This window comes from Dendrobates tinctorius, unplaced genomic scaffold (genome assembly GCF_039654945.1).
Source record: "Dendrobates tinctorius isolate UK_male_01 unplaced genomic scaffold, ASM3965494v1 ptg000296l, whole genome shotgun sequence".
In the NCBI taxonomy this organism is placed as follows: Eukaryota; Metazoa; Chordata; class Amphibia; order Anura; family Dendrobatidae; genus Dendrobates; species Dendrobates tinctorius.
In genome coordinates, this window is record NW_027361963.1 from 1,005,001 (window position 1) to 1,031,275 (window position 26,275).

General features: G+C 49.6%; 1 protein-coding gene across 1 annotated transcript in view; it reads left to right on the top strand.

Moving 5' to 3' along the window:
• LOC141073060 (uncharacterized) overlaps positions 1 to 26,275 on the top strand; it is a 206,809-nt gene that overhangs the window by 99,378 nt on the left and 81,156 nt on the right. The window contains exon 10 of the mRNA XM_073560377.1: positions 16,128 to 16,137. Within this exon, the coding sequence (XP_073416478.1) occupies positions 16,128 to 16,137 (10 nt within the window). The remainder of the gene's footprint in view (positions 1 to 16,127; positions 16,138 to 26,275) is intronic.

Genomic DNA, 26,275 nt, shown 5'->3' on the forward strand with positions numbered 1-26,275 from the left:
CACTCTTAGTACTTAGTTCCCTATAGACCGGGTAGATGTAATTATGTTGCAGGCTCCTAGATGAGGGCATATTAGTGGGGCCTGATAGGATGTTCATAGAGGGTTAATTGTAGGAGGGGCTGCTGGGAGTTAAGGTTAGTGCTGAACAGCAGTTTAGTCATATGGGGCCAAAGCGCCCAAGTGTCCACATGGGCTACAGGCCTGGACAGCTCGGCAGCCACGTAACGATAAGTCGTTATAGCCCACATTACCCAAGGCCACTGCATGTCTTAGCAGTGGGCCAAAACAGGAAAGGAAAGATGTGGCATCTGATCGCCTGGGCCAATGCTTTTACGGCAGAAGCTGGCTAGGATAAGGAGATGAAAGGAGTTGGAGCTTCGACGAGATCGGTACAGACGGGCCGGATGCTTCACCAGGGGCCACCAAACATAGTGACTGATGAATTCATGTCAGGGGCGAAACAGGCTGAAGGAAATGTCATTATAGTGAGGTCAGGCCAGGAAGGAACTGGGTAGCAGTCTAGGACGGTCCGGTCCGGACGTGTACTGCACATAAGTGACAGCAAGCAAGGGAAAGATGAGGAAGCAAGAAAATGTTATGATGTACCAACTATGGATGTAACGTGCAAAATCCTAAGTAAAGAAAGTGTTAAATTTGTCTCGGACTGGGTCTCCATTGATGGGGGTCACCTAGAAGAGGGACCGTTATGGCCTGGGAAGTGCCTGGGTGAAGCTCAATCTGGAGATGCAGGTATGCCGAGGAGAAGAGTATTGTTTCATGTACGGGAAGGCCTGGACACAGCTGCTATAGTAATACAGGTCACGACTACAGTCCTGGCCCTCCCTTACACAGATATATGCTTTTCTAACATACAATCCAACACCTCCTCCTCGTTTATCAGCCTGTTTCTTGCAAATAAGTTGTATCCTTTTATAGCTGTAGGATTCTAGCAGGAACGCGAGATGCAGCAGCGTGCAGGAGGCAGAGCAAGTTGTTACGTGTTACAGAACCACTTAGCACCCAGAATATGTTGTGCAGTTATATGGATGTATAATAGGTTCTATGTGAGATACATGTCCCTAATGCATCAGCATTCCCCTTTTGTCCGCCCTCCCCCCACCTTTGTAATTTCCACAGTAAACATCGGCAGGCTCCGGCCACCTGCGGCTTTTGTAATGTATGTCTGGCCTGCCGCTTTTCTATTGGCCGGCCCTCTGTATCTGTGTCCTGTGAGTAAAGTGTTGTCAGACTGGAAATACATGGAGAAGCAGTGATCTTTTATATGCGCCCATGTAAACAGGGAATTACAGTCAGCGTCATTCATTCAGACTCCAGCCAACGCAGAGTGGACCTCCGAAAACACGGGGTGGTACTGAAAGAGGTACCCCAGCTTGGGTAGACCCCGTTACACTGGTGGCAGACAGCGGGATTTGATACCCCTTCTACAGTAGGAAAGGAATGAATGGAAAATAACTACCAGAAGTTAAAGAGGACTACATTAAAAGATCTGGTGGAAGCCCGAGGGCTGATCGCCAGCAACAAAACAAAAGCGGATTTGATAGCAGCCATCATGGAACACGACAGTGCAGCGCACCCCAATGTGAACGTGGAGGAGACCGAATTCCAGAGAGAGGTAAAGAACAGACTGGCGTTCTATGGCCTAAACCCTGCAGTAGAGATCATACGAGAGGTGATGGCTGATGTGCGTACTGATCTGAAGGAAAAGATAGCCGAGCGGACCAGGATAGAGCTAGCCAAGATGGAGATGGCAGAGCGGACCAAAGTGGAGCTGGCCAAGATGGAGATGGCAGAGCGGAGAGAGGAGAGTCAGTGAGCAGGCGGAGCTCTGGCCTTCGACCAGGTACCATCAACAGTAAGCCACAAAAAGATCCAGTATAATGCCTTCCGACAGTTTGGGGAGGCAGAGGAAGACATTGATGGCTTTCTGCAGGACTTTGAGAGGCAGTGTGCCCTTCATCAATTGAAGCCGGAGGAACGGGTTCAGATTCTGGCCAGCAAGCTGACAGGCTGGGCAGCGGACGCCTATCGCACGGTACCTGATGAGGACTGTATGGACTATGAGCGGATCAAAGAAGTGATCTTGGCCCAGTATGCGCTGACACCAGAGGCCTACCGCCAAAAGTTCCGCGGACTTATAAAATGAGTAACCGATACACACGCTGAATGGGCCTGTAAATTACGGCGGTCACTGCTACAGTGGGTGCAAGGGAGCCAAGCAACCACTAAGGAGGACGTCCTCCAGCTCTTCCTGTTAGAACGATTCTTTAATGGACTAAACCCCGAGACACAGGAATGGCTTTGGGACAGGCGGCCAATGACTCTTGAGGAAGCCGCTTGTCTGGCCGATGAACATCATGATGCCAGGAGGCCGCAGTTCTCCGGATCAAAGGTGGTCACTAGGGGTCCGCCCATGGACCTGGAGGGCCCCAAACCATTGAAGATTGTAGGGGGACCAGCTAGAAACCCGGCCTACCACAGTCCCCCTGGGGCGCGATGCCACACCTACCGTCAGCTGGGCCACCTGCAAAGACAATACCCCAACCGGACTCAGCATGCCCAGTGGCCAAAGGCGGGAACAGCTACCTTCAGCCGGGCTGCTGTACACTGCTACCAAGGAGAATCTGACCCGGCATTGGGGGCTATGACTAACCAAGGGGTGGAAGAGATGGAGGAAGTGCTGCATGAAGTAGACCCCGTGCAGGCAGCCTGGGCATATAATCGACAACAGCATCGACAGGTCGTGTGGGTTAATGGGAAATGTATGCAGGGACTAAGAGGTTCCGGGGCAACTTTGACCCTTGTGAAGCCTCATCTCGTCAGGGACCAAGAGAAGACGGACCGGACAGTGGCAGTCCGTGTAGCAGGGGGAGCTATACATCGACTACCCACTGCCAGGATTCACCTGAACTGGGGAGTCGGGGATGGCCTTGTTGAGGTCGGCTTGATGGAGGATTTGCCTGCAGACGTCTTGCTGGGAAATGACTTGGGGCCCATGTTGTCTGCATTCTCGGTGGCCCCTCTGGCTGAGACCTATCCTGTGACCACCCGGCGGCAAGCTCGAGCTGCGGAGGCGGAATCACACTCAGAGGAGGCTCAGGTAAGACATCCCAGCCCTGCACGTATTCCCATAGCCAGACACATTTCTTGAGCCACCCCAGATGAATTTAAGAGGGAGTTACTTGAGGATCCTTCATTAGAGGGATATCGTGGGAAGGCACAGGAGGGGAGAGGAGTACTGGAAGGGGAACAGTTTGTATGGAAGCAGGGACTCCTCTACCGGGTCACAGAGCAGCACCACAAAGGGACGAGCCCCACTATAAAACAACAGCTGGTAGTTCCCAAGAAGTTTAGGCAGGAGCTACTGCGAATCTCTCATGATATACCCTTGGCCGGACACTTCGGCATCAGTCGTACCAGGCATCGTCTGACACAAAACTTCTTTTGGCCGGGGGTAACCTATGATGTTCGTCAGTACTGCCAGACCTGTGACAATTGTCAGCGCATTGGCAAGAGGGGGGATCGATGCAAGGCTAAATTACGCCCCCTCCCCATTGTGGAGGAACCATTTAGCTGAGTAGCGGTCGATCTGATAGGGCCGTTAGCCAAACCCAGTCCGTCCGGGAAAAAGTATATATTGACAGTGGTAGATTATGCCACACGGTATCCAGAGGCGGTTGCGTTACCTAACATACTGGCAGAGACGGTGGTGGCCGCCCTGCTCCAGGTGTTCTCACGGGTTGGATTTTCCCGGGAGAGTATCTCAGACCAGGGTACCCAGTTTACAGCAGAGGTGACCAACCAACTCTGGAAGCTGTGCAGCGTAAAGTCCATTAGAAGCGCCCAGTACCACATGCAAACCAATGGGTTGTGTGAACGCTTTAACGGGACATTAAAACAGCTCATTGGGACTTTTACCAGGACCTACAGGGACTGGGAAAAATTCTTGCCACACCTCCTGTTTGCCTATTGGGAGGTGCCCCAAGAATCCACGGGGTTCTCCCTGTTCGAGCTGGTATACGGGAGACCGGTAAGGGGACCCCTAGACTTAGTGCTGGAACACTGGGAAGGGGAGGGCCTCATAGAAGGGGTACCTATTGTACCCTATGTGCTGGAATTCCGGGACCGCCTACAGGAGCTGACTCAGGCTATATGTGAGAACATGCAGGCGACCCAGCGGCGCCAGCGCATATGGTACGATCGGAGGGCCAGAGAGCGCACTTTGGAAATAGGACAGAAGGTCCTGGTGTTAGAGCCCACTAAGCAGAATAAGTTTAAAGCTGCATGGCAGGGGCCCTACCAGGTAGTGGGGAGAATAGCCGACACAACCTATAATGTCGCCGATTGTGACGACCCCAGGGTTATCCGCATGTTCCACGTGAATATGCTGAAGCCCTACCGGGAGCGCCCTTAAGAGGTAGTGGCCATCTGTGCACCTGAAGCAGAGGATTTAGCCGGACTTCCCTTGCCGGATGTCTTAGGGGAAAGGACTCAGTCTAAAACATGGGACCAGGTACACTTGGGTGAAGACCTAGGCCCCCGGGAGAGACAGCAGGCGGAGGCGTTGTTGAGCCTGCGACAGAGGATGTTTTCCGGGGTACACTCGCCTGGCACAACACAAGGTTGAGACCCAGGATCAGACCCCCCTGCGAAAAAAACCCCTTCCGCGTCCCTGAGTCTGTACGAGAGGGGATGCGACAAGAGATACAAGAGATGTTGCGTTTAGGGGTCATTGAAGAGTCAGATAGTCCCTGGGCCTCCCTCGTAGTGTTAGTGCCCAAGAAGGATGGGACTACATGGTTTTGTGTAGACTATCGTAAGCTCAATGAGAAAACAGTGACGGATGCATACCCCATGCCGCGTGTGGATGAGTTGTTAGACCGGCTGGCGGGGGCAAAGTATTTGACCACCATCTATCTATGCAAAGGCTACTGGCAGATTCCCCTTAGTCCTGACGCTATTCCCAAGTCGGCATTTGTCACCCCGTTCGGCTTATTCCAGTTTCGAGTTATGCCATTCGGGATGAAGAATGCCCCGGCGACCTTCCAAAGGCTGGCTGACCGGCTTCTGGATGGTCTCCAGGACTATGCTTGTGCCTACCTGGACGACATCGCCATCTACAGTGCGACATGGGAAGAGCATCTAAATCACCTAGAGACAGTATTGGACAGGATCCACCAGGCCGGAATCACCCAGAACCCAAACAAGTGTCACGTGGGCAAAGCAGAGGTTCAGTATTTAGGGCATTGGGTGGGAAGTGGGAAACAGTGACCAGAACCAGCCAAGATTGAGGCCATAGCCAAATGGCCCATCCCACGCACTAAAACCCAGGTCATGGCGTTTCTAGGGACAGCGGGGTATTACAGGAAATTCGTTCCCAATTACAGCAGCGTAGCCAAGTCCTTCACTGATTTGACCCATAAGAACCAACCCCGCCAGGTAATCTGGACCTCAGAGTGTGAGGAAGCCTTCCGCCAACTAAAGGACGCCTTCACCAATACCCCTGTATTGGCCGCACCCGATCCAACTAAACGTTTCCTGGTTCACACAGACGCTTCTCTGTTTGGATTGGGGGCAGTACTGAGCCAAGTCGGGCCGGACGGCCAAGAACACCCGGTAGCTACCTGAGTCGGAAACTACTGCCCCGTGAAGTAAGCTATGCGGCCATCGAGAAGGAGTGCCTGGCAGAAGTATGGGCACTCAAGAAGTTGCAACCATATTTGTATGGACGACAGTTTTCCCTCCTAACGGACCATAATCCCCTAGTCTGGCTTAATCAGGTCTCGGAAGACAACGCCAGATTGCTGCGGTGGAGTTTAGCCCTACAACCTCTGGACTTCACCATCCACCACAGACCCGGCAAACAAAACGGTAATGCCAATGGACTAAGTCGACAAATGGAACTTGTACCAACCCCATAAACTTCGGTCATCCCCAAACCGATCCGTTGAGGATCAGACTGTGTATGCCGATCGCGTCGCTGAAAAGGGGAGCCGTGTTACGTGTTCCAGAACCACTTAGCACCCAGAATATGTTGTGCAGTTATATGGATGTATAATAGGTTCTATGTGAGATGCATGTCCCTAATGCATCAGCATTTCCCTTTTGTCCGCCCTCCCCCCACCTTTGTAATTTCCACTGTAAACATCGGCAGGCTCCGGCCACCTGCGGCTTTTGTAATGTATGTCTGGCCTGCCGCTTTTCTATTGGCCGGCCCTCTGTATCTGTGTGATATATTCTGTGTCCTGTGAGTAAAGTGTTGTCAGACTGGAAATACATGAAGAAGCAGTGATCTTTTATATGCGCCCATGTAAACAGGGAATTACAGCCAGCGTCATTCATTCAGACTCCAGCCAATGCAGAGTGGACCTCCGAAAACACGGGGTGATACTGAAAGAGGTACCCCAGCTTGGGTAGACCCCGTTACACAAGGGTTAACAGGTTTATTCACAGGGCAACCGGTATATTAGGAAAAAAGAGTTACATGGTATTAAACCGCACAAATCCATGACAATTTGCGTAACCGGTACTCAATAGCGCCGACAACAGCGGGTGCTGCGCCTCCTCCTGGAGGTCGCTGTAAACGTTGGTCCGTCTTCTGGTGACAGTGGTCAGTCTGTGGCACCTTCCACTGCCCCTTGTCCATATATTAAAGTGACTAATTAAAGGCATGGGCCAAAGAACTGTGTGAGCCAAGTGTGGCCCTGGAAAGTCTGACCTAACTGACGCGGTCTGGTCACAAAGGGTCAGACAAACTATTGAGGATCCACATCAGGGATGTAGGTGTCAGATCTGTGAGTGGTCCCTCCTGGGCAGTGCATGTGCGGTACTCACGGTCACGTTGTGCATGGCACGGGTACTCTCTGGCGGTCACCAGGCACACACCATAGGCTCCCCCGAGTCCCAGCTGTTGGCATTAGGTGGCACTGAACTGTCTGGCATTGTTACTCCCTGCTGAAACACTACTCACTATGTCCACTGTGACACCCGGGTTGGCTCCGCACTAATCCATGACAATTTGCGCAATTGGTATATTAGGAAGTCCTGACTCTGCAGCTTCTGCTGCGTACTCAATAGCGCCGACAACGGCGGGCACTGCGCCTCCTCCTGGAGGTCGCTGTAAACGTTGGTCCGTCTTCTGGTGACAGTGGTCGGTCTCTAGCACCTTCCACTGCCCCTTGTCCATTTATTAACGTGACTAATTAAAGACATGGGCCAAAGAACTGTGCGAGCCAAAGGTGGCCCTGGAAAGTCTGTCTTAACTGCCATGGTCAGGTCACAAAGGGCAGAACAACTATTGAGGGTCCACGTCAGGGATGTGGGTGTCAGTCTTGAGTGGTCCCTCCTGGGCAGCGCGTGTGCGGTACTCACGGTCACATCGTGCATGGCACCGGTACTCTCTGGTGGTCACAAGGCACATACCGTAGGCCCCGCTCCCCCGGGTCCCCGCTGTTGGCGGCAGACGGCGCTGGACTGTCTGACGTTGTTACTCCTGGCCGAAGCACTACTCACTATGTCCACTGCGACACCCAGGTTGTCTCCATTCTGGGTATACGGCTCAGCAAGGGTCTGCACGGTTAGGCTCCGCAAGACGCTGCTCTGCGCGATTTGGCTCCGCAAGACTATCTCTGCTGGCAACCGTAGCTCCCTCTTTCTTGCCCGTCGCCAAACCGGAACTCGATTGGGGGAAAGGCAGGGTGCGCCGCTCACCGTTCTCCCGACTCCTCTTAGCACAGCCCTCTGCACTACTGTCTGCTGGTGCAAGGTTCTGCAGCTTCATGCACTTTTTCCCTTTATCCTGCTGACGCTACGCACTCTTTACAGCTTACCCCAGACTGCAGGGGAAGCTCCACCTCCCTAATCCTTCCTCTCAGGGACAGAGAATGCAGCCTCTTAAGTTCCGGACCCAGCATGCAGGTACCTGTGATCTGGTCCACCTCCCTACCTTCTTCCTCTCTTTTAACTCGCCATTCCATGGGCAAGGCTTCTTCAGACTCCACGATGCTCTTCTGAGGGCCGACAACTGCCCACCATTTTCGCAACTCCTCCTGCCTCTCTGGCTCCATCTTCTCCCAGTAAGGCTTGTAGAGATCACTCCACCCAGAAGTGGTAGGGAAGGGGGAGTCTTCTGATATCTGTGCAACATCAGTCACTTGCACACCTTTTTTTTTCTTCTTTTTTCTTTTCTTGGCTTTACTGTCAGCAGATGTCTGATCAGACGGTTCACCCCGTTCCTTATCTTCACCTTACAGACTTCTTGCTCAGACTCCTCAGTCTGGGGACTTAGTACTGGGAACTCTTCTTCACAGCCCTCCTTCTCCTCAGCAGTTGTTGTAGTTTCCTCAGGTTTAGCTGCAGCATCACCATTTTCAGTGTCTTTGGGTTTGTCTTCAGTCTTGTCCTCTGACTTCTCCACAGCAGCAGCAGCCTCAGCCTCACTTACTGTCCCACACAGATGCTTCATCTCTTTCATCCAGTCAGGATCTTGAGGGCTGGCAGGCGACAAACATTCCACTTTAGAGAATGGAGCAAGTGGTTCTTTCTCTTCACTGTCGGGAACCTCAGGAACGAGTGTCACCGGATCATCTGGCACTGTCACCCTTTCTTTAGGACCTTGTGGTCACAAAATACTTCGATGGTCGTCTTGGGGATACATCCCTTCTCTCCCTTCAGACTGAAGCTCACAGATGGAATCTTCGGACCCAAGTGGGAGCTCTACCAGACTCACCTCCATGCGTCTAACCAACGCAGTTGTCTCATCGTAGTCAGTGGACACCTTCTCCACCTCTCCCCGGTGTCGGATGTCGTGGCTTCGTCTGGCTGTGGCTGGAATTCTTCTCCTCCTGCTGTACCACTCACTCCAAGGACGACGCTCTCTCCAATTACCTGAGCCTTTGGAGGAATGAGCGAACTTTCCTCGTCGTCTGTCTCGCGTGGGGAAATTTCTGGACAGGTGTCCCATTTTTCCACACGTCCAACACTCGCTCCGGCGCCGGCCTGGTGGGTGCCTTGGTCTGGATCGTCGACCTCGGCGGGAAGCATGTCTCACTGGCCTTTGCTATTCACCCCGCAAACTGGGAATAAATCTTGGGTCAACAGCTGGGCTACTTCTGATACTCCACACCTCTCCTCTGACTTCCTTTGGGTTTTGCTGTGAGTCACCTTGGGGTATTACACGGAACTCCAAGACAGCCATAAGAGCCTCCTCCAGCTTTTCGACTTTTTCCCATACCTTTCGTATTCCCTGCCGTTACTCGCAAGTCCACATGTGCTCTTCTTCGTTCGGGCTGGGTACTCTGCAACACCGGACCATCCCTATCGAGGCTGCAATCCCCTGCTCCTGCACACCTATACACGCCTCTGCCCCAACTTCTGAAAAAGTCATACTCAGGTTAGCTCGCAGGCACTCGCGCAACGCCTACCCCAGCAGCACATCGCTCAGGCCCATCACTAACTGGTCTCACAGCATGGTGTTGGGGGGTCCTATGCCTATGCAGTCTTTCCTCAGAATCGCAGTGTGTAACTCCTGTAGGGTGTTCACGTACTGCGTCACATTCTCCCCCTCTCTTTGCATGCGGCTAAAGAAACGCGTCATCAGTTCCCCTATGTCAGTGGGGTCTCCATGGGTCTGCTCAAGTATTATCAGTATCTTGTCAAAGGTGTCTCACATGACGGAATTCCTCGCCTCTCCGGCTAGAGCCATCATGGCAACCTCCGCCTCTAATGCAGGAGTCATGGGGTACATCCTCATCATCCCCCTGACCCACTCAGTCCAGCTCTATAACCGAACATTGCTCCCTGTGAACTTGGGGAGATTACTCAAAATTGTCTCCAGTAGTATACTGGCCCTTGGAGCTTCCCCAGCCACTTTATCTGCTACCTTTGGCTTTGCGTCCGTAGGCTACATGCTGCTGACTACGCCAAGTGTAGGAACGCAGGATGCAGCAATGCACAGGAGGAAGAGCAAGGGTTAACAGGTTTATTTACAGGGGAAATGGTATATTAGGAAACAGAGTTAAACAGTATTAAAGGCACAGCACAATAGTAACAGCACAAATACATGACAATTTATGTAACCGGTATATTAGGAAGTCCTGACTCTGCAGCTTCTGCTGCATACTCAATAGCGCCAACAACGGCGGGCGCTGCACCTCCTCCTGGAGGTCACTGTAAACGTTGGTCCATCTTCTGGTGACATTGGTCGGTCTCCAGCACCTTCCACTGCCCCTTGTCCATATATTAAAGTGACTAATTAAAGGCATGGGCCAAAGAACTGCGTGAGCCAAATGTGGTCCTGGAAAGTCTGACCTAACTGACGCGGTCAGGTCTCAAAGGGTCAGAACAACTATTGAGGATCAACGTCAGGGATGTGGGTGTCAGTCCTATGATTGGTCCCTCCTGGGCAGCGCATGTGCGGTACTCACGGTCACGTTGTGCACGGCACCGGTACTCTCTGGCGGTCACAAGGCACACACCATAGGCCCCGCTCCCCCGAGTCCCAGCTGTTGGCATTAGGTGGCGCTGAACTGTCTGGCATTGTTATTCCCTGCTGAAACACTACTCACTATGTCCACTGTGACATCCGGGTTGGCTCCGTTCTGGTTATATGGCTTAGCAAGGCTATGCTCTGCGCGGTTAGGCTCCGAAAGACTCTGCTCTGCGCAACTTGGCTCCGCAAGACTATCTGTGCTGGCAACCATAGCTCACTCTTTCTTGCCCGTCGCCACACCGGAACACTCTTGGGGGAAAGGCAGGGCGCACCACTCACCATCTCCCGACTGCTCTCACTCCTGTCTGCTGGCACCAGGCTCTGCATCTTTGCGCGCTTTTTCCCTTTACCCTGCCAATGCTGCGTGCCCTTTACAACTTCTCCCAGACTGCAGGGGAAGCTCCGCCTCCCTAATCCTTCCTACCGGGGACAGAGGATGCAGCCTCTCAAGTTCCAGACCCAGCATGCAGGTACCTGTGGTCTGGTCCACCTCCTTACATAGCCTTGTATTCCAATCATGTGTATTGCCATACCAAGTCTCAGTGATTCCAATGACATATTTCTTCTCCTGTGTTAGTAGTTCCAATTCTCCTTGTTTGTTGCCCATGCTTTGTGCATTAGTATAGAAACATTTTAGTTTGCGATTGATTTCTCTTTCTCCAATATTTTTATTATTTAGATTTTTTTGCCTTTTTTCTTCCCTTCCATTTCTAATAGCAGAGTTCTTAGGGTGTGTGCACATGTTGCTGTGGGGATTTTTCCGTGTAGAATCTGCATCTCTTGGCAGAATCCGCAGGTGAAAATCCGCAAGTTTTTTATGTGGATTTCCTGTGGATTTCTTGTGGATTTTGTGCGGATTTGTCCTGCATTTTTACACCTGCAGATTTCTATAATGGAATGGGTGTAAAAACACTGCAGAATTCACACAAAGAATTGACATGCTGAAAGTGAACTGCTGTGGATTCTGTGCTGAATTTTCCGCAGCATGTGCACAGCCATTTTTTTCCCCATAGGTTATCATTGTACTGTAAATCCATGGGCGAATGCAGCGGGGCCCAGAGCCTCCAGGGGGCCCTGCAGGGCGGCTAGTGATAAGGGCGATCTGTCCGATTTCTACGGGCCCGAGGCTCTGGGGACCCCTGGCCAGATTGCCCTCATGTGCGGTGGGCATGGAGCAATCCAAGCAGCTCTGCTGCCTGCAAGAGAAAATAGCAGGAGCGGAGCTGCATGGATCCATCCGGCTTCCTACCCGCCGCCTGCGCTTCCTGTCTCTGACACAGAGAGGAGCGCCGTTGAATGACGTCATCATTCAGCGGCCGCTGCTGTGCCAGAGTGAGGAAGCGCGGGTGATGCTGCGGACAGGTGAGAGGTGCTGCTGTGTGTGTATGTATGTATGTATGTGTGTGTGTGTGTATGTGTGTGTGTATATGTATGTATATGTATGTATGTGTGTATGTCTGTGTGTGTGTAGGTGGAGCCTGGCCCTGGAGGAGAAGGCAATGATATGATGGGGACATGGAAAGAAGGCCGTGATGGGGAGAGAAAGTCATGATGGGGTGATGAGGTGATGGGAGAAGGCTGTGATGGGGAGAAGGCCATGATGGGGGTGATGGGGAGAAGGCAGTGATGGGGTGATGGAGAATGCAATGATGGGAGTGATGGGGAGAAGGCAATGATGGGAGCGATGGGGAGAAGGCAATGATGGGGTGATGGGGAGAAGGCAGTGATGGGGTGATGGAGAAGGCAATGATGGGGGTGATGGAGAGGGCAATAATGGGGTGATGGGGAGAAGGCCATGATGGGGTGGTAGGGGAGAAGGCAATGATGGAGGTGGTGGAAAGGGCAATGATGGGGTGGTGGGGGAAAAAGAAATGATGATGTGGGTGGTGGGGGAGAATACAATGATGGTGGTGGAAAGGGCAATAATGGGGGTGGTGGAGGTGAGGTGAGGGTAGGATGGGTTGGGGTCAAGTGCACAAGTGGTGAGGTATGATTGGGAGAGCAAGCTGTCCTTCAGTGATTTTGGAGAGGGAAGTTATGGGGTTAGGGTATTGGTCTGGTATACAAAGGGGTTGTGGTGGTCAGACAACAAAGACTTGCCTTGTGTGGTCTATTTCATTTTTGAAGTGCGTGGCAAAGTCCTCAGCAGAGATTAAGGAAGTCGGAGGGGGCAGTGGTGGGCGGAGGAGGGAGTTAAAAGTTTTGAACAACTGTTTGGGGTTGTGGGATAAGGAAGATACAAGGGATGTAAAGAAGGCCTGTTTAGCAGAGGTGATAGCTGATTTGAATGCGAGTGTTGCTTGTTTGAGTGCAGTGAAGTCGTCTTGCGAATGTGTTTTCTTCCAGTTCCGTTCTGCAATTCTGGATGCTTGCTGAATCTTTTTAGTGATGTTTTTGTGCCAGGGTTGTCTATTGATTCGTCGCACTCTGTTATGCAAGACAGGGGTGAACGAGTCGATGGCTGATGCAAGAGTGGCATTGTAGAAACTAGTGGCAGTGTCTGTGTCATGGAGTGAAGCTATGGAGGACATTGGGAGAATCGAGTCAGAGAGTGTGAGAGTGTCTAGATGAGCGAGATTTGTGCGGGGGTGCGCAAGTTGGTGGACATGGGTGACAGGTGAGTAGGACAGTGATGAGAAAGTGAGTTGATGGTGGTCACATAGAGGGAGAGGGGAGGTTGTGAAGTTAGATAAGAAGCAGGGACGGGTGAAGACCAGGTCTAATGTGTGTCCATCTGTGTAGGTGGCTGAGGAGGACCACTGAGTAAGTCCAAAAGATGAAGTAAGGGACAGGAGTTTGGAGGTTGCTGACTGGTCGGTGTCAATGGGGATGTTGAAGTCGCCCATGATGACGGTGGGAATGTCAGCAGAGAGAAAGTGAAGAAGCCAGCCAGGTGGAGAATTGGTCAATAAAGGCAGTGGTCGGGCCCGGAGGTCGGTATATGACGGCCACTTGGAGTTTGGAGGGGGAGTAGATGCGGACAGAGTGGACTTCAAAATAGGAGAGGATAAGGGAGGGAAGAGGTGGCATTGGATTAAAGGTACAGATGGGAAAAAAGGAGAAGGCCCACTCCTCTACTATGTCTGTTGCTAGGACAAGGACTGTGTGTGAAGAGGATGTCGCCGTTACATAGTGCAGCAGGGAAGGCTATGCTGGAGGGTGTCAGCCATGTTTCGGTGAGGCCCAGGAAGGAAAAATTCTGAAAGTTAAAAAGTTGTGAATCAAATGAAGTTTATTGCAGATGGAGCGGGCATTCCAGAGTGATCGAGAGAGGAAGCAGGGTGGTGGGCATCAAGGGTACGGATTTAAAGTGGGTGAGACACCAGTTGCATGGCCTTGCTTCTCCATGATACACAGGCAGAACAAGTTGTTGTAGTCTGGTAGTCCTAGAGCAGCAGAGGATTTGATTGCAGCTTTTAGCATGTAGAATCCGTCAATTGCTTCCTTGGTTAGACTAAAGGGACTGTCCTTAAGGCAGCCATACAAGGGTTGCATGCGTAGAGAGGCATCAAGCATCCAGGGGCGGCAGTAGGATACAAGTCCAATGAAAGACTGTAGCTCTGTTGGCTTGGTTGACAAAGGTATGTTCTGCACAGCTGCTTTCCTGCCTTAAGTCAGGGGTTTTGTTTGGTTGGAGATGCAGTGTCATAGGAATACAACTTTTTCCTGGCAAAACTGCAGTTTGTCTTTGGATGTCTTGCATCCATTGTGCGCCAGGAACTGAAGTAAGGAGATGGACTCCTCTTGTGCTTCTGTCAGGGTGTCAGCACAGAGGAGCAGGTCATTAACGTATTGTGGAAAAGTGACAGTGGGATGTGTCACCTTCCATGGTTCCAGGACTGTGGTCATGACCTGGGTGAACATGAAAGGGCTGTTTTGTGCCCCTTGAGGCATCACAGTCCGAGTATATTTTTGGCCTTCATGCATGAAATTAAACAAGTACTGGCTGTCAGGGTGTAGTGGGACACTGAAGAAGGCATTGACCAAATCAATCACTGTGAACCATGAGGAGTTAGGCAGGATTGATGAAAGCAGAGTTTGTGGGTTTGTCACAATTTGTGTCCAGTACTGTGGCTTTATTGACAGCCCACAAGTCATGTACCATACGAAACCTGATAGGTTGCCCCTCAGTAGCATAGCTACCGGGGGCAGAGGGGGCGGTGGCCCCAGGCCCCGCGCTTTGAGGGGGCCCACCTGGGCTATGCTGCTGTAACTGTATCTGTGGCAGAACAGGGAGAATCGATCATCTCCCTGCTCTGCCACGGCCACGCTGTTTTCTTCTCTGCGCACAGGACCTGTGATGAGGTCACAGGAGGGGAGGAGTCAGGAGTCACATGATCAGGACCCTCAGTGTATGCAGGACTCTGCTGTGCTGGTTGTCATGGTGCTGGATGAGGGCATGTTTATGTGTGGGGTCAGGAGGGGTTTACAGGGTGGATGTAGCAGAGCCGTGTGTGTACGAGGTGTATGGAGTGCAGCCGTGTGTGTACGAGGTGTATGTAGCGGAGCACCGTGTGTATGAGCGAGGTGTACGGAACGGAGCCTTTTGTGTACGAGGTGTACGGAGCAGAGCAGTGTGTGTAAAAGGTGTATGGAGTGCAGCCGTGTGTGTATGAGGTGTACAGAGCAGAGCCATGTGTGTACGAGGTGTATGGAGTGCAGCCGTGTGTGTACGAGGTGTACAGAGCAGAGCCTTGTGTATACGAGGTGTACGGAGCAGAGCCTTGTGTGTACAAGGTGTATGGAGTGCAGCCGTGTGTGTATGAGGTGTATGGAGTGCAGCCGTGTGTGTATGAGGTGTACAGAGCAGAGCCATGTGTGTACGAGGTGTATGGAGTGCAGCCATGTGTGTACGAGGTGTAAGGAGCAGAGCCTTGTGTGTACGAGGTGTACGGAGCAGAGCCGTGTGTGTATGAGGTGTATGGAGTGCAGCTGTGTGTGTACGATGTGTACGGAGCAGATCCGTGTGTGTACGAGGTGTACGGAACGGAGCTACGTGTGTACGAGCGAGGTGTACGAGCAGAGCTGTGTGTGTACGAGGTGTACGGAGCGGAGCCGTGTGTACGAGGTGTGCAGAGCGGAGCCGCATGTGTACGAGGTGTACAGAGTGGAACCGCGTGTGTATGAGGTGCATGGAGCAAAGCCGCATGTGTATAAGGTTTACGGCATGTAGCCATGTGTGCACAAGGTGTACAGAGCGTGGCCGCGTATGTACAAGATGTACGGAGCAGATCCGCATGTGTACAAGGTTTACGGAGTGAAGTGATGTGTCTACTGAGTGTAGCCGTGTGTGAGAGGTGTACGGAGAGGAGCCGTGTGTGTACAAGGCATAGAAAGCGGAACCGTGTGTGTATGAGGTGTGCGGAGCTATGCGTGTACAATATGTATGGTGGGGAGCATTCACACCTCCCAACCATCTCGATTTTGAGAGAGAGTCTGCCCTGGTCGGGAGCTTACTTTTCCCACGGACACAGGAGTACACGGCAGAGCCCCGAGGGGCACTTTAAAATTCGCACGTGACATTCCACAGGAAGTGACGTGCTGGAAGCTGACCAGAAATGAGGTAATGTCGGGAGGAGATTGTGACGGAACCGTGGAAGCACTTCAGGGAATGCTTCAGATCCATCACCGTGTCTCTTCCGACAGCGCGGACAGTGGGATTACCTTGTAATCGGGGATGCCGGCCATGTGAGCGGATCATGATATGTCCTGCATCGGGAGGCTCAGGTGGGCACTACAATGGGAGCCGGGCTGCTATAGTATCTTTATAGAATCTATCTTTCTCTCTCAGTTATTTCTTTCTCTCTCTCTCTGTTATTTCTTTCTCTCTCTCTGTTCTTCCTTTCTCCCTCTCTGTTCTTTTTTTCTCTCTGTTCTTTCTTTCTCTCTCTCTGTTCTTTCTTTCCTCTTTTATCTCTCTCTGTTCTTTCTTTCTCTCTGTTCTTTCTATCTCTCTGTTCTTTCTTTCTCTATAATGTAGCCCCCTTCATATGGTATAATACAGCCCCCCAAAGAATATAATGTAGTCCCTTCAGAATATAATGCAGCGCCCCTCATGGGGTATCATGCTGTTCTCCCTTATATGGGGTATCATGCTGCCCCCCTTATATGGGGTATCATGCTGCCCCCTTCATGCAGGGTATCATGCTGCCCCCATCATACGGGGTATCATGCTGCCGCCCCCCCAATAGGGGTATAATAATCATGCAACCAGGACTCACTATATAAATTTAAAAAAAAACTATACTCACCTCTCTTCCTCGCTCCCACGTGGCGGCTCTGTTCTGATGCGGGGACACGATGAAGTGACATCATTGCGCACCCGCTGTGTGTCAGAGGAAAAGGGTAATGATGGGAGAGGGAGCGTCATGCGACGCTCTCTCTTCCATTATTGCAGTGCGCACTGTGGGGCCGCGCTGACGTCACAATAATGGAATATATATATATATATAGATTATATAGATTATTTTTGGCAACAGTGCGGTCACCTGCTGAGGTTCTCTGGTTAGGGGTCCACTCAGAAGTTTCGCCCCCCCCGAACCAAAACCCTAGCTACGCCTCTGCTGCCCCTTAATTCTTTACAATTTTTGTTTTTGAGTAGTTAGTGGCCAAATTCAATTCATGAACAATGTAGTGAATTCACTTTTTGTATAATATAGTTGATCATTGGAGTCTGATATAAACTTTTTTAATTATGAACATATTTTTTATTTTAATCACCGTTAATAATACACGTTTTAATGACAATTCATATATTTATATAATTTTTTATTTTATTTTTATCATATGATGGTTTTACTCTTCTTTTCGTTCAGTGATGTTCATCAGACACCCCGACTCCCATACAAATCCACAAGGAAAGCTCACTGGTTGATTATGTCCACCTTTTTGATGAAAGTTTATGATCAATTTTCTTCTCAATTTTCTTCATTTTCAAAAAATTTTTTTTTTTGTTCTGTAAAATAGAACAAAACTGTCAATACCATGAAATATTAATGTATATTATGTTTTACTGCGCTAAATTATGCATCAATTTATTAACACATCATGTGTTGTATCTGTGAACTCTGACATTGTCTGTTTGTCTTGTGATCCTATTGGCGCCGTTATTTGAAATTCTGCCTATTTATGGCAGCAGCCCTCTTCTGATTCTGTATTTGTGTGGTATTTCCTGATGAAGAAGTCATTCAGACTTTGAAACACGTTGAATAAACCACCATTCTTTATGTGAAACACCTTTGGACCTTCCATTATTCAGCAGCGCGGACCATATCCACATTGAGCCTTTCATCTATCTACTTATGACCATGTGATATTTCGGTTTTTCTTTTTTAATAAATTTGCAAAAATTTCTACATTTCTGTTTTTTCTTCAGTCAAGATGGGGTGCAGAGTGCACATTCATGAGACGACTTCTGCTGCCGATAACAAATATAGACAACTTCTGCTGCCGATAACCACTACAGACATCTTCTGCTGCCGATAATCACTATAGACGACTTCTTCTCCCCATAGCCACGGTAGATGACTTCTGCTGCCGAAAACAACTACAGATGACTTCTGCTGCCGATAACCACTATAGACAACTTCTGCTGCCAATAGCTACTATAGACGACTTCTCCCCATAGCCACGATAGACGACTTCTGCTGCCGATAGCCACGGTAGATGACTTCTGCTGCCAATAGCCATGGTAGATGACTTCTGCTGCGGATTGCCACGGTAGATGACTTCTGGTGCCGATAACCACTATAGTTAATAATAATAATAATAATAAACTTTATTTATATAGCGCCAGCATATTCCGCAGCGCCTTACAGTTTAACAGTTTCAAAACACAAGTCATAAGTAACAACGTTAACAATACAATGATTAAAGCAAATAAAGACGAAATAAGACGACCCTGCTCGTGAGAGCTTACAATCTACAATGAGGTGAGGGAAATACAAAGTACAGGTTGAGGGAGTGAAGGATGGATGGAGATAGTGAATGGGCTACACACGCACACTTACACAGAGAATGACTTTGATTAGTGATCGTGATAGGCCGCTCTGAACAAATGTGTTTTGAGGGAGCCCCTAAAACTATGCAAATTGTGGTTAGTCCTAATTTCTTGGGGTAGAGCATTCCAGAGGATAGGAGCAGCACGGGAGAAGTCTTGGAGTCGGGAGTGGGAGGTACGGATTAGTGCAGAGGTTAGTCGAAAGTCGTTTGCAGAGCGCAGCGATCGGCTAGGCCGATAGACAGAAATGAGGGAGGAGATGAAGGGGGGTTCCGCACTGTGGAGAGCTTTGTGGGTGAGAACAAGTACTTTGAATTGGATCCTATAATGAATGGGCAGCCAGTGTAATGACTGACGAAGAGCGGACATGTCCGCGTACCGATTAGCCAGATGGACGACCCTGGCCGCTGCATTAAGTATGGACTGGAGAGGGGATAGTCGAGTGACAGGGAGGCCAATTAATAAAGCGCTGCAGTAATCCAGGCGGGAGTGGGTCAATGCTACAGTGAGGGTTTTTGTTGTTTCCATGATGAGAAAAGGGCGGATTCTAGAGATGTTCTTTAGGTGTAAGCGGCAAGAGCGGGCAAGAGATTGTATATGGGATGTGAAGGAGAGATTGGTGTCAAACATAACACCCAGACAGCGTGCCTGCTGCCGGGGTGTTATTGTGGTGCCACCCACGGAGAGGGAATTGTCAGATTTAGGGAGGTTAGAATACAGTGGGAGCAGAAGAAGTTCAGTTTTGGAGAGGTTGAGTTTCAGATACAGAGTGGACATATTGTAGACTGTGGACAGACAGTCACTGGCGTTCTGTAGTACAGCAGTGGTAAGGTCGGGGGAAGACATATATAGTTGTGTGTCATCAGCATGAAGATGGTACTGAAAGTCAAATCTGCTGATGGTCTATCCAATTGGGGCCGTGTAGAGAGAGAAAAGAAGGGGGCCAAGGACTGAGCCCTGAGGTACCCTGACAGTGAGAGGAAGAGGAGATGAAGTGGAGCCAGAGAACAAAACACTGAAGGAGCGGTCAGAGAGATAGTAAGAGAGCCAGGAGAGAGCAGTGTCCTTAAAGCCTAGTGACTGGAGCCTAGAGAGTAGGAGATGGTGGTCAACAGTGTCGAAAGCTGCGGATAGGTCAAGAAGAATGAGCAGAGAGTGGTCACCATTACGTTTTGCTGTCAGAAGTTCATTGGTCACTTTGAGGAGTGCAGTTTCAGTCGAATGTAGGGGGCGGAAGCCGGACTGTGAAGGGTCTAGAAGGGAGTGGAGAGGTAACGGGTAAGGCAGGAGTAAACTAAGTGTTCCAAAAGTTTAGAGATGAAGGGGAGATTGGAGACTGGTCTGTAGTTGTTTGTGCAGGATGGGTCGAGAGCGGGTTTCTTTAGTAATGGAGTAACAATGGCGTGTTTGAAGGAGGATGGGAAAATGCCCGAGGAGAGGGAGAGAATAAAGATTGTAGTTAGGTGGGTTGTGATGACTGGAGAGAGAGACCGGAGGAGATGTGAGGGAATGGGGTCGGTAGTGCATGTAGTTGGACGAGAAGAAGAGAGGAGTCTGGAGACTTCTTCTTCTGTGATGGGATCAAATGTGGAAAGTGAACCAGGGGAGATGCAGGAAGGGATGGGAGTCACAGCACTTGGTGGTTGGGAGCAGATTTCCTGGCGGATATTATCTATTTTTTCTGTATAGTGGGAGACCAGGTCATCAGCACAAATGTCTGTGATAAGGGCTTATGCTTTTGGCCTGAGGAGGGAGTGAAAAATGTCAAAAAGTTTCTTGGGGTTGTTGGCTAGTGAGGAGATCAGGGTGGTGAAGTAGATCTGTTTGGCGAGGTGAAGGGCAGCGTTATAGGTTCTTAACATAAATTTGAAGTGGATGAAGTCTTCTGGTGTGCGGGTTTTTCAACATGGGCGTTCAGCACTCCTAGAGCATCGCTGGAGAAGTTGAGTTTGCGATGTGAGCCAGGGCTGTTTTACTCTGTGCTTGGAGGTTCTGAGGATGAGGGTAGCTACTTGGTCAAGGGTGCTTCTAAGAGTGTCATTGTAGTGATGAACAGCCAGATTAGGACAGGAAAAAGAGACAATTGGGGACAGTGATGAGTGTAGGGAATCTGAAAGTGTCTGAGGGTTAATGGCTTGTAGATTTCTGACTGTGTGGTAGGTAGGAGTGACCTGGGGTGGGCGAGGATTTGTGAGCGTGAAGGAAAGAATGCTGTGGTCAGAGAGTGGAAGCAGTGAATTATTTAGGTGGGATATTGAACAGAGCCGGCCGAAGACCAGATCAAGGGTGTTACCATCCTTGTGTGTCTCAGAGGTTGAAAGCTGTGAGAGGCCTAGAGAGGTGGTTAGTGATAGAAGCTGGGATGCAGATGTGGAAGTAGGGCTGTTAATGGGGATGTTGAAGTCTCCCAGGATGAGGGTTGGAAGTTCTGAGGACATGAAGTGCGGCAGCCAGGCTGAAAAGTGGTCAAGGAAGTGGGTGGGTGAGCCTGGGGCCGGTATATGACCACTAACCTGAGGGGGAGGGGACGGAAGAGCCTGATAGTGTGGACCTCAAAAGAAGGGAATAAGAGTGATGGAACTGGGGGGGATGACCTGGAAAGTGCATTGTGGGGACAGGAGTATGCCGACTCCACCATCATGTCTGCTTGTGGGTCTCGTGGAGTGGGAGAATTGTAAGCCACCGTAGGAAATGGCAGCAGGAGAGACAGCATCAGAATCCTGAATCCAGGTTTCAGTGAGGGCCAACAGATTAAGAGAGTTGTTCAGAAAGTAGTTGTGTAGGAAAGGAAGCTTGTTACAAGCAGACCGTGGATTCCAGAGGGCACAATTAAAAGATGGAGATGAGGGAGTGCAAGTAATATTAATAAGATTATTATGGTTTCGATATGAGGTAGGGTAGGGGTTGAGGTTGGGGGATGGTGGACCAGGGTTGGGGGAGATGTCCCCTGAAATGAGTAGGAGTAGGAAGATAAAGAGCAAATAGTTGTTGGAATTGTAAGTAGTTTTTTTCTGCGATGTGTTTGGGCAAGATGGGCTGAGGTTTCTCAGGAAGGTGAGGAATGCATGGGAGCTGTACATGGGAAAAGGAAGTATAGAGGGGCTGATGTGTATGAGTCGTGATGGAGGGGGGAATAGGGTGGTGAATGCGGATGGCAAGGGGACACAGGAGGATAAAAATAAAGCCCATGGTTAAAGGGGAGAGCAAAGTGTGGGTTACCCGACTCCTGCTCTGATTAACTGACATGTATAACTGCCGTTTTCCTGATGCTTAGCTTCTGTGATGCTTTGCTTATGGGATGCTTGCGTGATGCACCCCACACTGCGTGCTTCCCCTTAGGAACTACTACATATATAGGCCACACTACAGGGTCAGGAGTAAGGGATTATGGGAGGTGGTTGGGTATAATTTGGCAGCTGGGGCCAGCACACCAGGGGATGGTTAGATGATCAAAGGCACTAGACCAGGCTGTGTCAATATGCTATAGCACCTTCCACCGGATAAGATCTAGAGAAGCCCCAGTCACGGATCTAAAGCAGTAAGTATTACATACAGTGCAGCAAATGAATTATACCAAAGCTTTAGCAAGCACATTAAAATATGCAGCAAAATGGTAAAGCAGCAGAAGTATGGAGTTGTACCATTTGGATATATTGCAGCAGAAAATAGAGGCAGCAGAGGTGGGAAGTTGTACCATTCAGGCTGCTTGCTAGCAGTTGCTAGCTATTTGACTTCTGCTGCTAACAGCCACCATATACGACTTCTTCTGCACACAGCCACTATAGATGACTTCTGCCCATAGCCTCTATAGACGACTTCTTCTGCCCATAGCCACTATAGATGACTTCTTCTGCACATAGCCACTATAGATGACTTCTTCTGCCCATAGCCACTATAGACGACTTCTTCTGCACATAGCCACAATAGACGACTTCTGCTGCGGAAAGCCACGGTAGATGACTTCTGCTGCCGATAACCACTATAGTTGACTTCTGCTGCCGACAGCCACTATAGACGACTTCTTCTGCACATAGCCACTATAGATGACTTCTTCTGCACATAGCCACTATAGATGACTTCTTCTGCACATAGCCACTATAGATGACTTCTTCTGCCCATAGCCACTATAGACGACTTCTTCTGCACATAGCCACGATAGACGACTTCTGCTGCGGAAAGCAACGGTAGATGACTTTTGCTGCCGACAGCCAATATAGATGACTTCTTCTGCCCATAGCCACTATAGATGACTTCTTCTGCCCATAGCCACTACAGATGACTTCTTCTGCCCATAGCCACTATAGATGACTTCTGATGCTGATAGACAGCCATGATACACGACTTTTGCTGTTGATAGCCATGACACATGACTACAGATGCTGATAGACAGCTACGATAGACGACTTCTTCTGCACATAGCCACTACAGATGACTTCTTCTGCCCATAGCCACTATAGATGACTTCTGATGCTGATAGACAGCCATGATGCACGACTTTTGCTGTTGATAGCCATGACACATGACTACAGATGCTGATAGACAGCTACGATAGACGACTTCTTCTGCACATAGCCACTATAGATGACTTCTTCTGCACATAGCCACTATAGATGACTTCTTCTGCCCATAGCCACTATAGACGACTTCTTCTGCACATAGCCACGATAGACGACTTCTGCTGCGGAAAGCAACGGTAGATGACTTTTGCTGCCGACAGCCAATATAGATGACTTCTTCTGCCCATAGCCACTATAGATGACTTCTGATGCTGATAGACAGCCATGATACACGACTTTTGCTGTTGATAGCCATGACACATGACTACAGATGCTGATAGACAGCTACGATAGACGACTTCTTCTGCCGATAGCCTTGATAGACGGCTATGACGGATGGCTGTCACTTATGCCTGTCTATTGTGTTTTACAGCTATAATTTTCTTCTAATGAAAGTTATATTCTGCAACTTCTCCCAAGAAAAGGAATGACGTATATTTTATTTACTGCTTTTTTAAAAGCTATTACTTCTCTTCTTTCCAAAATAACCATTTATGGAGCTCCTGAGCACATGATGTACATGTCCGTTCCACGCACAGAAGTGATTAAGAAAGTATTTATTGCCACAAACATAAAACAATGTAAAAATCTAGTAATTGTTAGATCAGTTATGTATACAGTGCAGTGAAACTGCAGCATTCAACCATTTTTCCAGAAATCAAGAGAGCGGCTACCTGATGACTTCTTGTCAAGCTCAAAGTTCCTTATGTTAAGTTAGTGTTCAACTTTGTCTTCAAGTTAAAGCTGAATCTTCTGTCTCCGAGCTCTTACCGGCAAGTTTGCTCCCAGTCTGACACCACACGAGGCGGTAAATATACAGATAATACACTTAGATTGTAAGATTGTAACGATCTGTGATTTATGGACGATGATGGGAATATTTCTTTCATAAGCATAAAGAAAAATAGAAGAAGACGTGGATGGGGTCATTTAATGTGGCCACCATAAAACTATATGTCTTCTAGTTTAACTTAGAAAATAGGTGACATGTTCAATATTTATTCCACCCGCTGTGTATATATATATATATATATATATATATATAGTATATACATTGATCTACTGCATATTATATACCGTACATACTCAAGTCTAAGTTAACCTGAGTATAAGCTGAGGCACCTAATTTTGGCATGAAAAACTGGGAAAGCATATTGACTCGAGTATAAGTTGGGTGGGCATTGTCCCCTCATCCCTGTCCTGGTATGCATGGCTCCACGTCCCTGTCCTTGAATAAATGGCTCCTCATCCCTGTCTATGTGTGCATGGCTCCTCATCCCTGTCCTTGTATGCATGGCTCCTCTTCCCTATCCTTGTATGCATGGCTCCTCATCCCTATCCTTGTATGCATGGTTCCTCTTCCCTATCCTTGTATGCATGGCTCCTCTTCCCTATCCTTGTATGCATGGCTCCTCTTCCCTATCCTTGTATGCATGGCTCCTCTTCCCTATCCTTGTATGCATGGCTCCTAATCCCTATCCTTGTATGCATGGCTCCTCATCCCTATCCTTGTATGCATGGCTCCTCATCCCTGTCCTTGTATGCATGGCTCCTTATCCCTATCCTTGTATGCATGGCTCCTCATCCCTATCCTTGTATGCATGGTTCCTCATCCCTATCCTTGTATGCATGGCTCCTTATCCCTATCCTTGTATGCATGGCTCCTCATCCCTATCCTTGTATGCATGGCTCCTCATCCCTATCCTTGTATGAATGGCTCCTCATCCCTGTCCTTGTATGCATGGTCCTCATCCCTATCCTTGTATGCATGGCTCCTCATCCCTATCCTTGTATGCATGGTCCTCATCCCTATCCTTGTATGCATGGCTCCTCATCCCTATCCTTGTATGCATGGCTCCTCATCCCTGTCCTTGTATGCATGGCTCCTTATCCCTATCCTTGTATGCATGGCTCCTCGCCCCTATCCTTGTATGCATGGCTCCTCATCCCTATCCTTGTATGCATGGCTCCTTGCCCCTATCCTTGTATGCATGGCTCCTCGCCCCTATCCTTGTATGCATGGCTCCTCACCCCTATCCTTGTATGCATGGCTCCTCATCCCTATCCTTGTATGCATGGCTCCTCATCCCTATCCTTGTATGCATGGCTCCTCATCCCTATCCTTGTATGCATGGCTCCTCATCCCTATCCTTGTATGCATGGCTCCTCATCCCTATCCTTGTATGCATGGCTCCTTATCCCTATCCTTGTATGCATGGTTCCTCATCCTTGTCCTGGTGTGCATGGCTCCTCATCCCTATCCTTGTATGCATGGCTCCTTATCCCTATCCTTGTATGCATGGCTCCTTATCCCTATCCTTGTATGCATGGCTCCTCATCCCTATCCTTGTATGCATGGCTCCTCATCCCTATCCTTGTATGCATGGCTCCTCTTCCCTATCCTTGTATGCATGGTCCTCATCCCTATCCTTGTATGCATGGCTCCTCATCCCTATCCTTGTATGCATGGCTCCTCATCCCTGTCCTTGTATGCATGGCTCCTTATCCCTATCCTTGTATGCATGGCTCCTCGCCCCTATCCTTGTATGCATGGCTCCTCATCCCTATCCTTGTATGCATGGCTCCTCGCCCCTATCCTTGTATGCATGGCTCCTCATCCCTATCCTTGTATGCATGGCTCCTCATCCCTATCCTTGTATGCATGGCTCCTCATCCCTATCCTTGTATGCATGGCTCCTCATCCCTATCCTTGTATGCATGGCTCCTCATCCCTTATCCTTGTATGCATGGCTCCTCATCCCTATCCTTGTATGCATGGCTCCTCATCCCTATCCTTGTATGCATGGCTCCTTATCCCTATCCTTGTATGCTTGGTTCCTCATCCTTGTCCTGGTGTGCATGGATCCTCATCCCTATCCTTGTATGCATGGCTCCTTATCCCTATCCTTGTATGCATGGCTCCTTATCCCTATCCTTGTATGCATGGCTCCTCATCCCTATCCTTGTATGCATGGCTCCTCATCCCTATCCTTGTATGCATGGTCCTCATCCCTATCCTTGTATGCATGGCTCCTCATCCCTATCCTTGTATGCATGGCTCCTCATCCCTGTCCTTGTATGCATGGCTCCTTATCCCTATCCTTGTATGCATGGCTCCTCGCCCCTATCCTTGTATGCATGGCTCCTCATCCCTATCCTTGTATGCATGGCTCCTCGCCCCTATCCTTGTATGCATGGCTCCTCATCCCTATC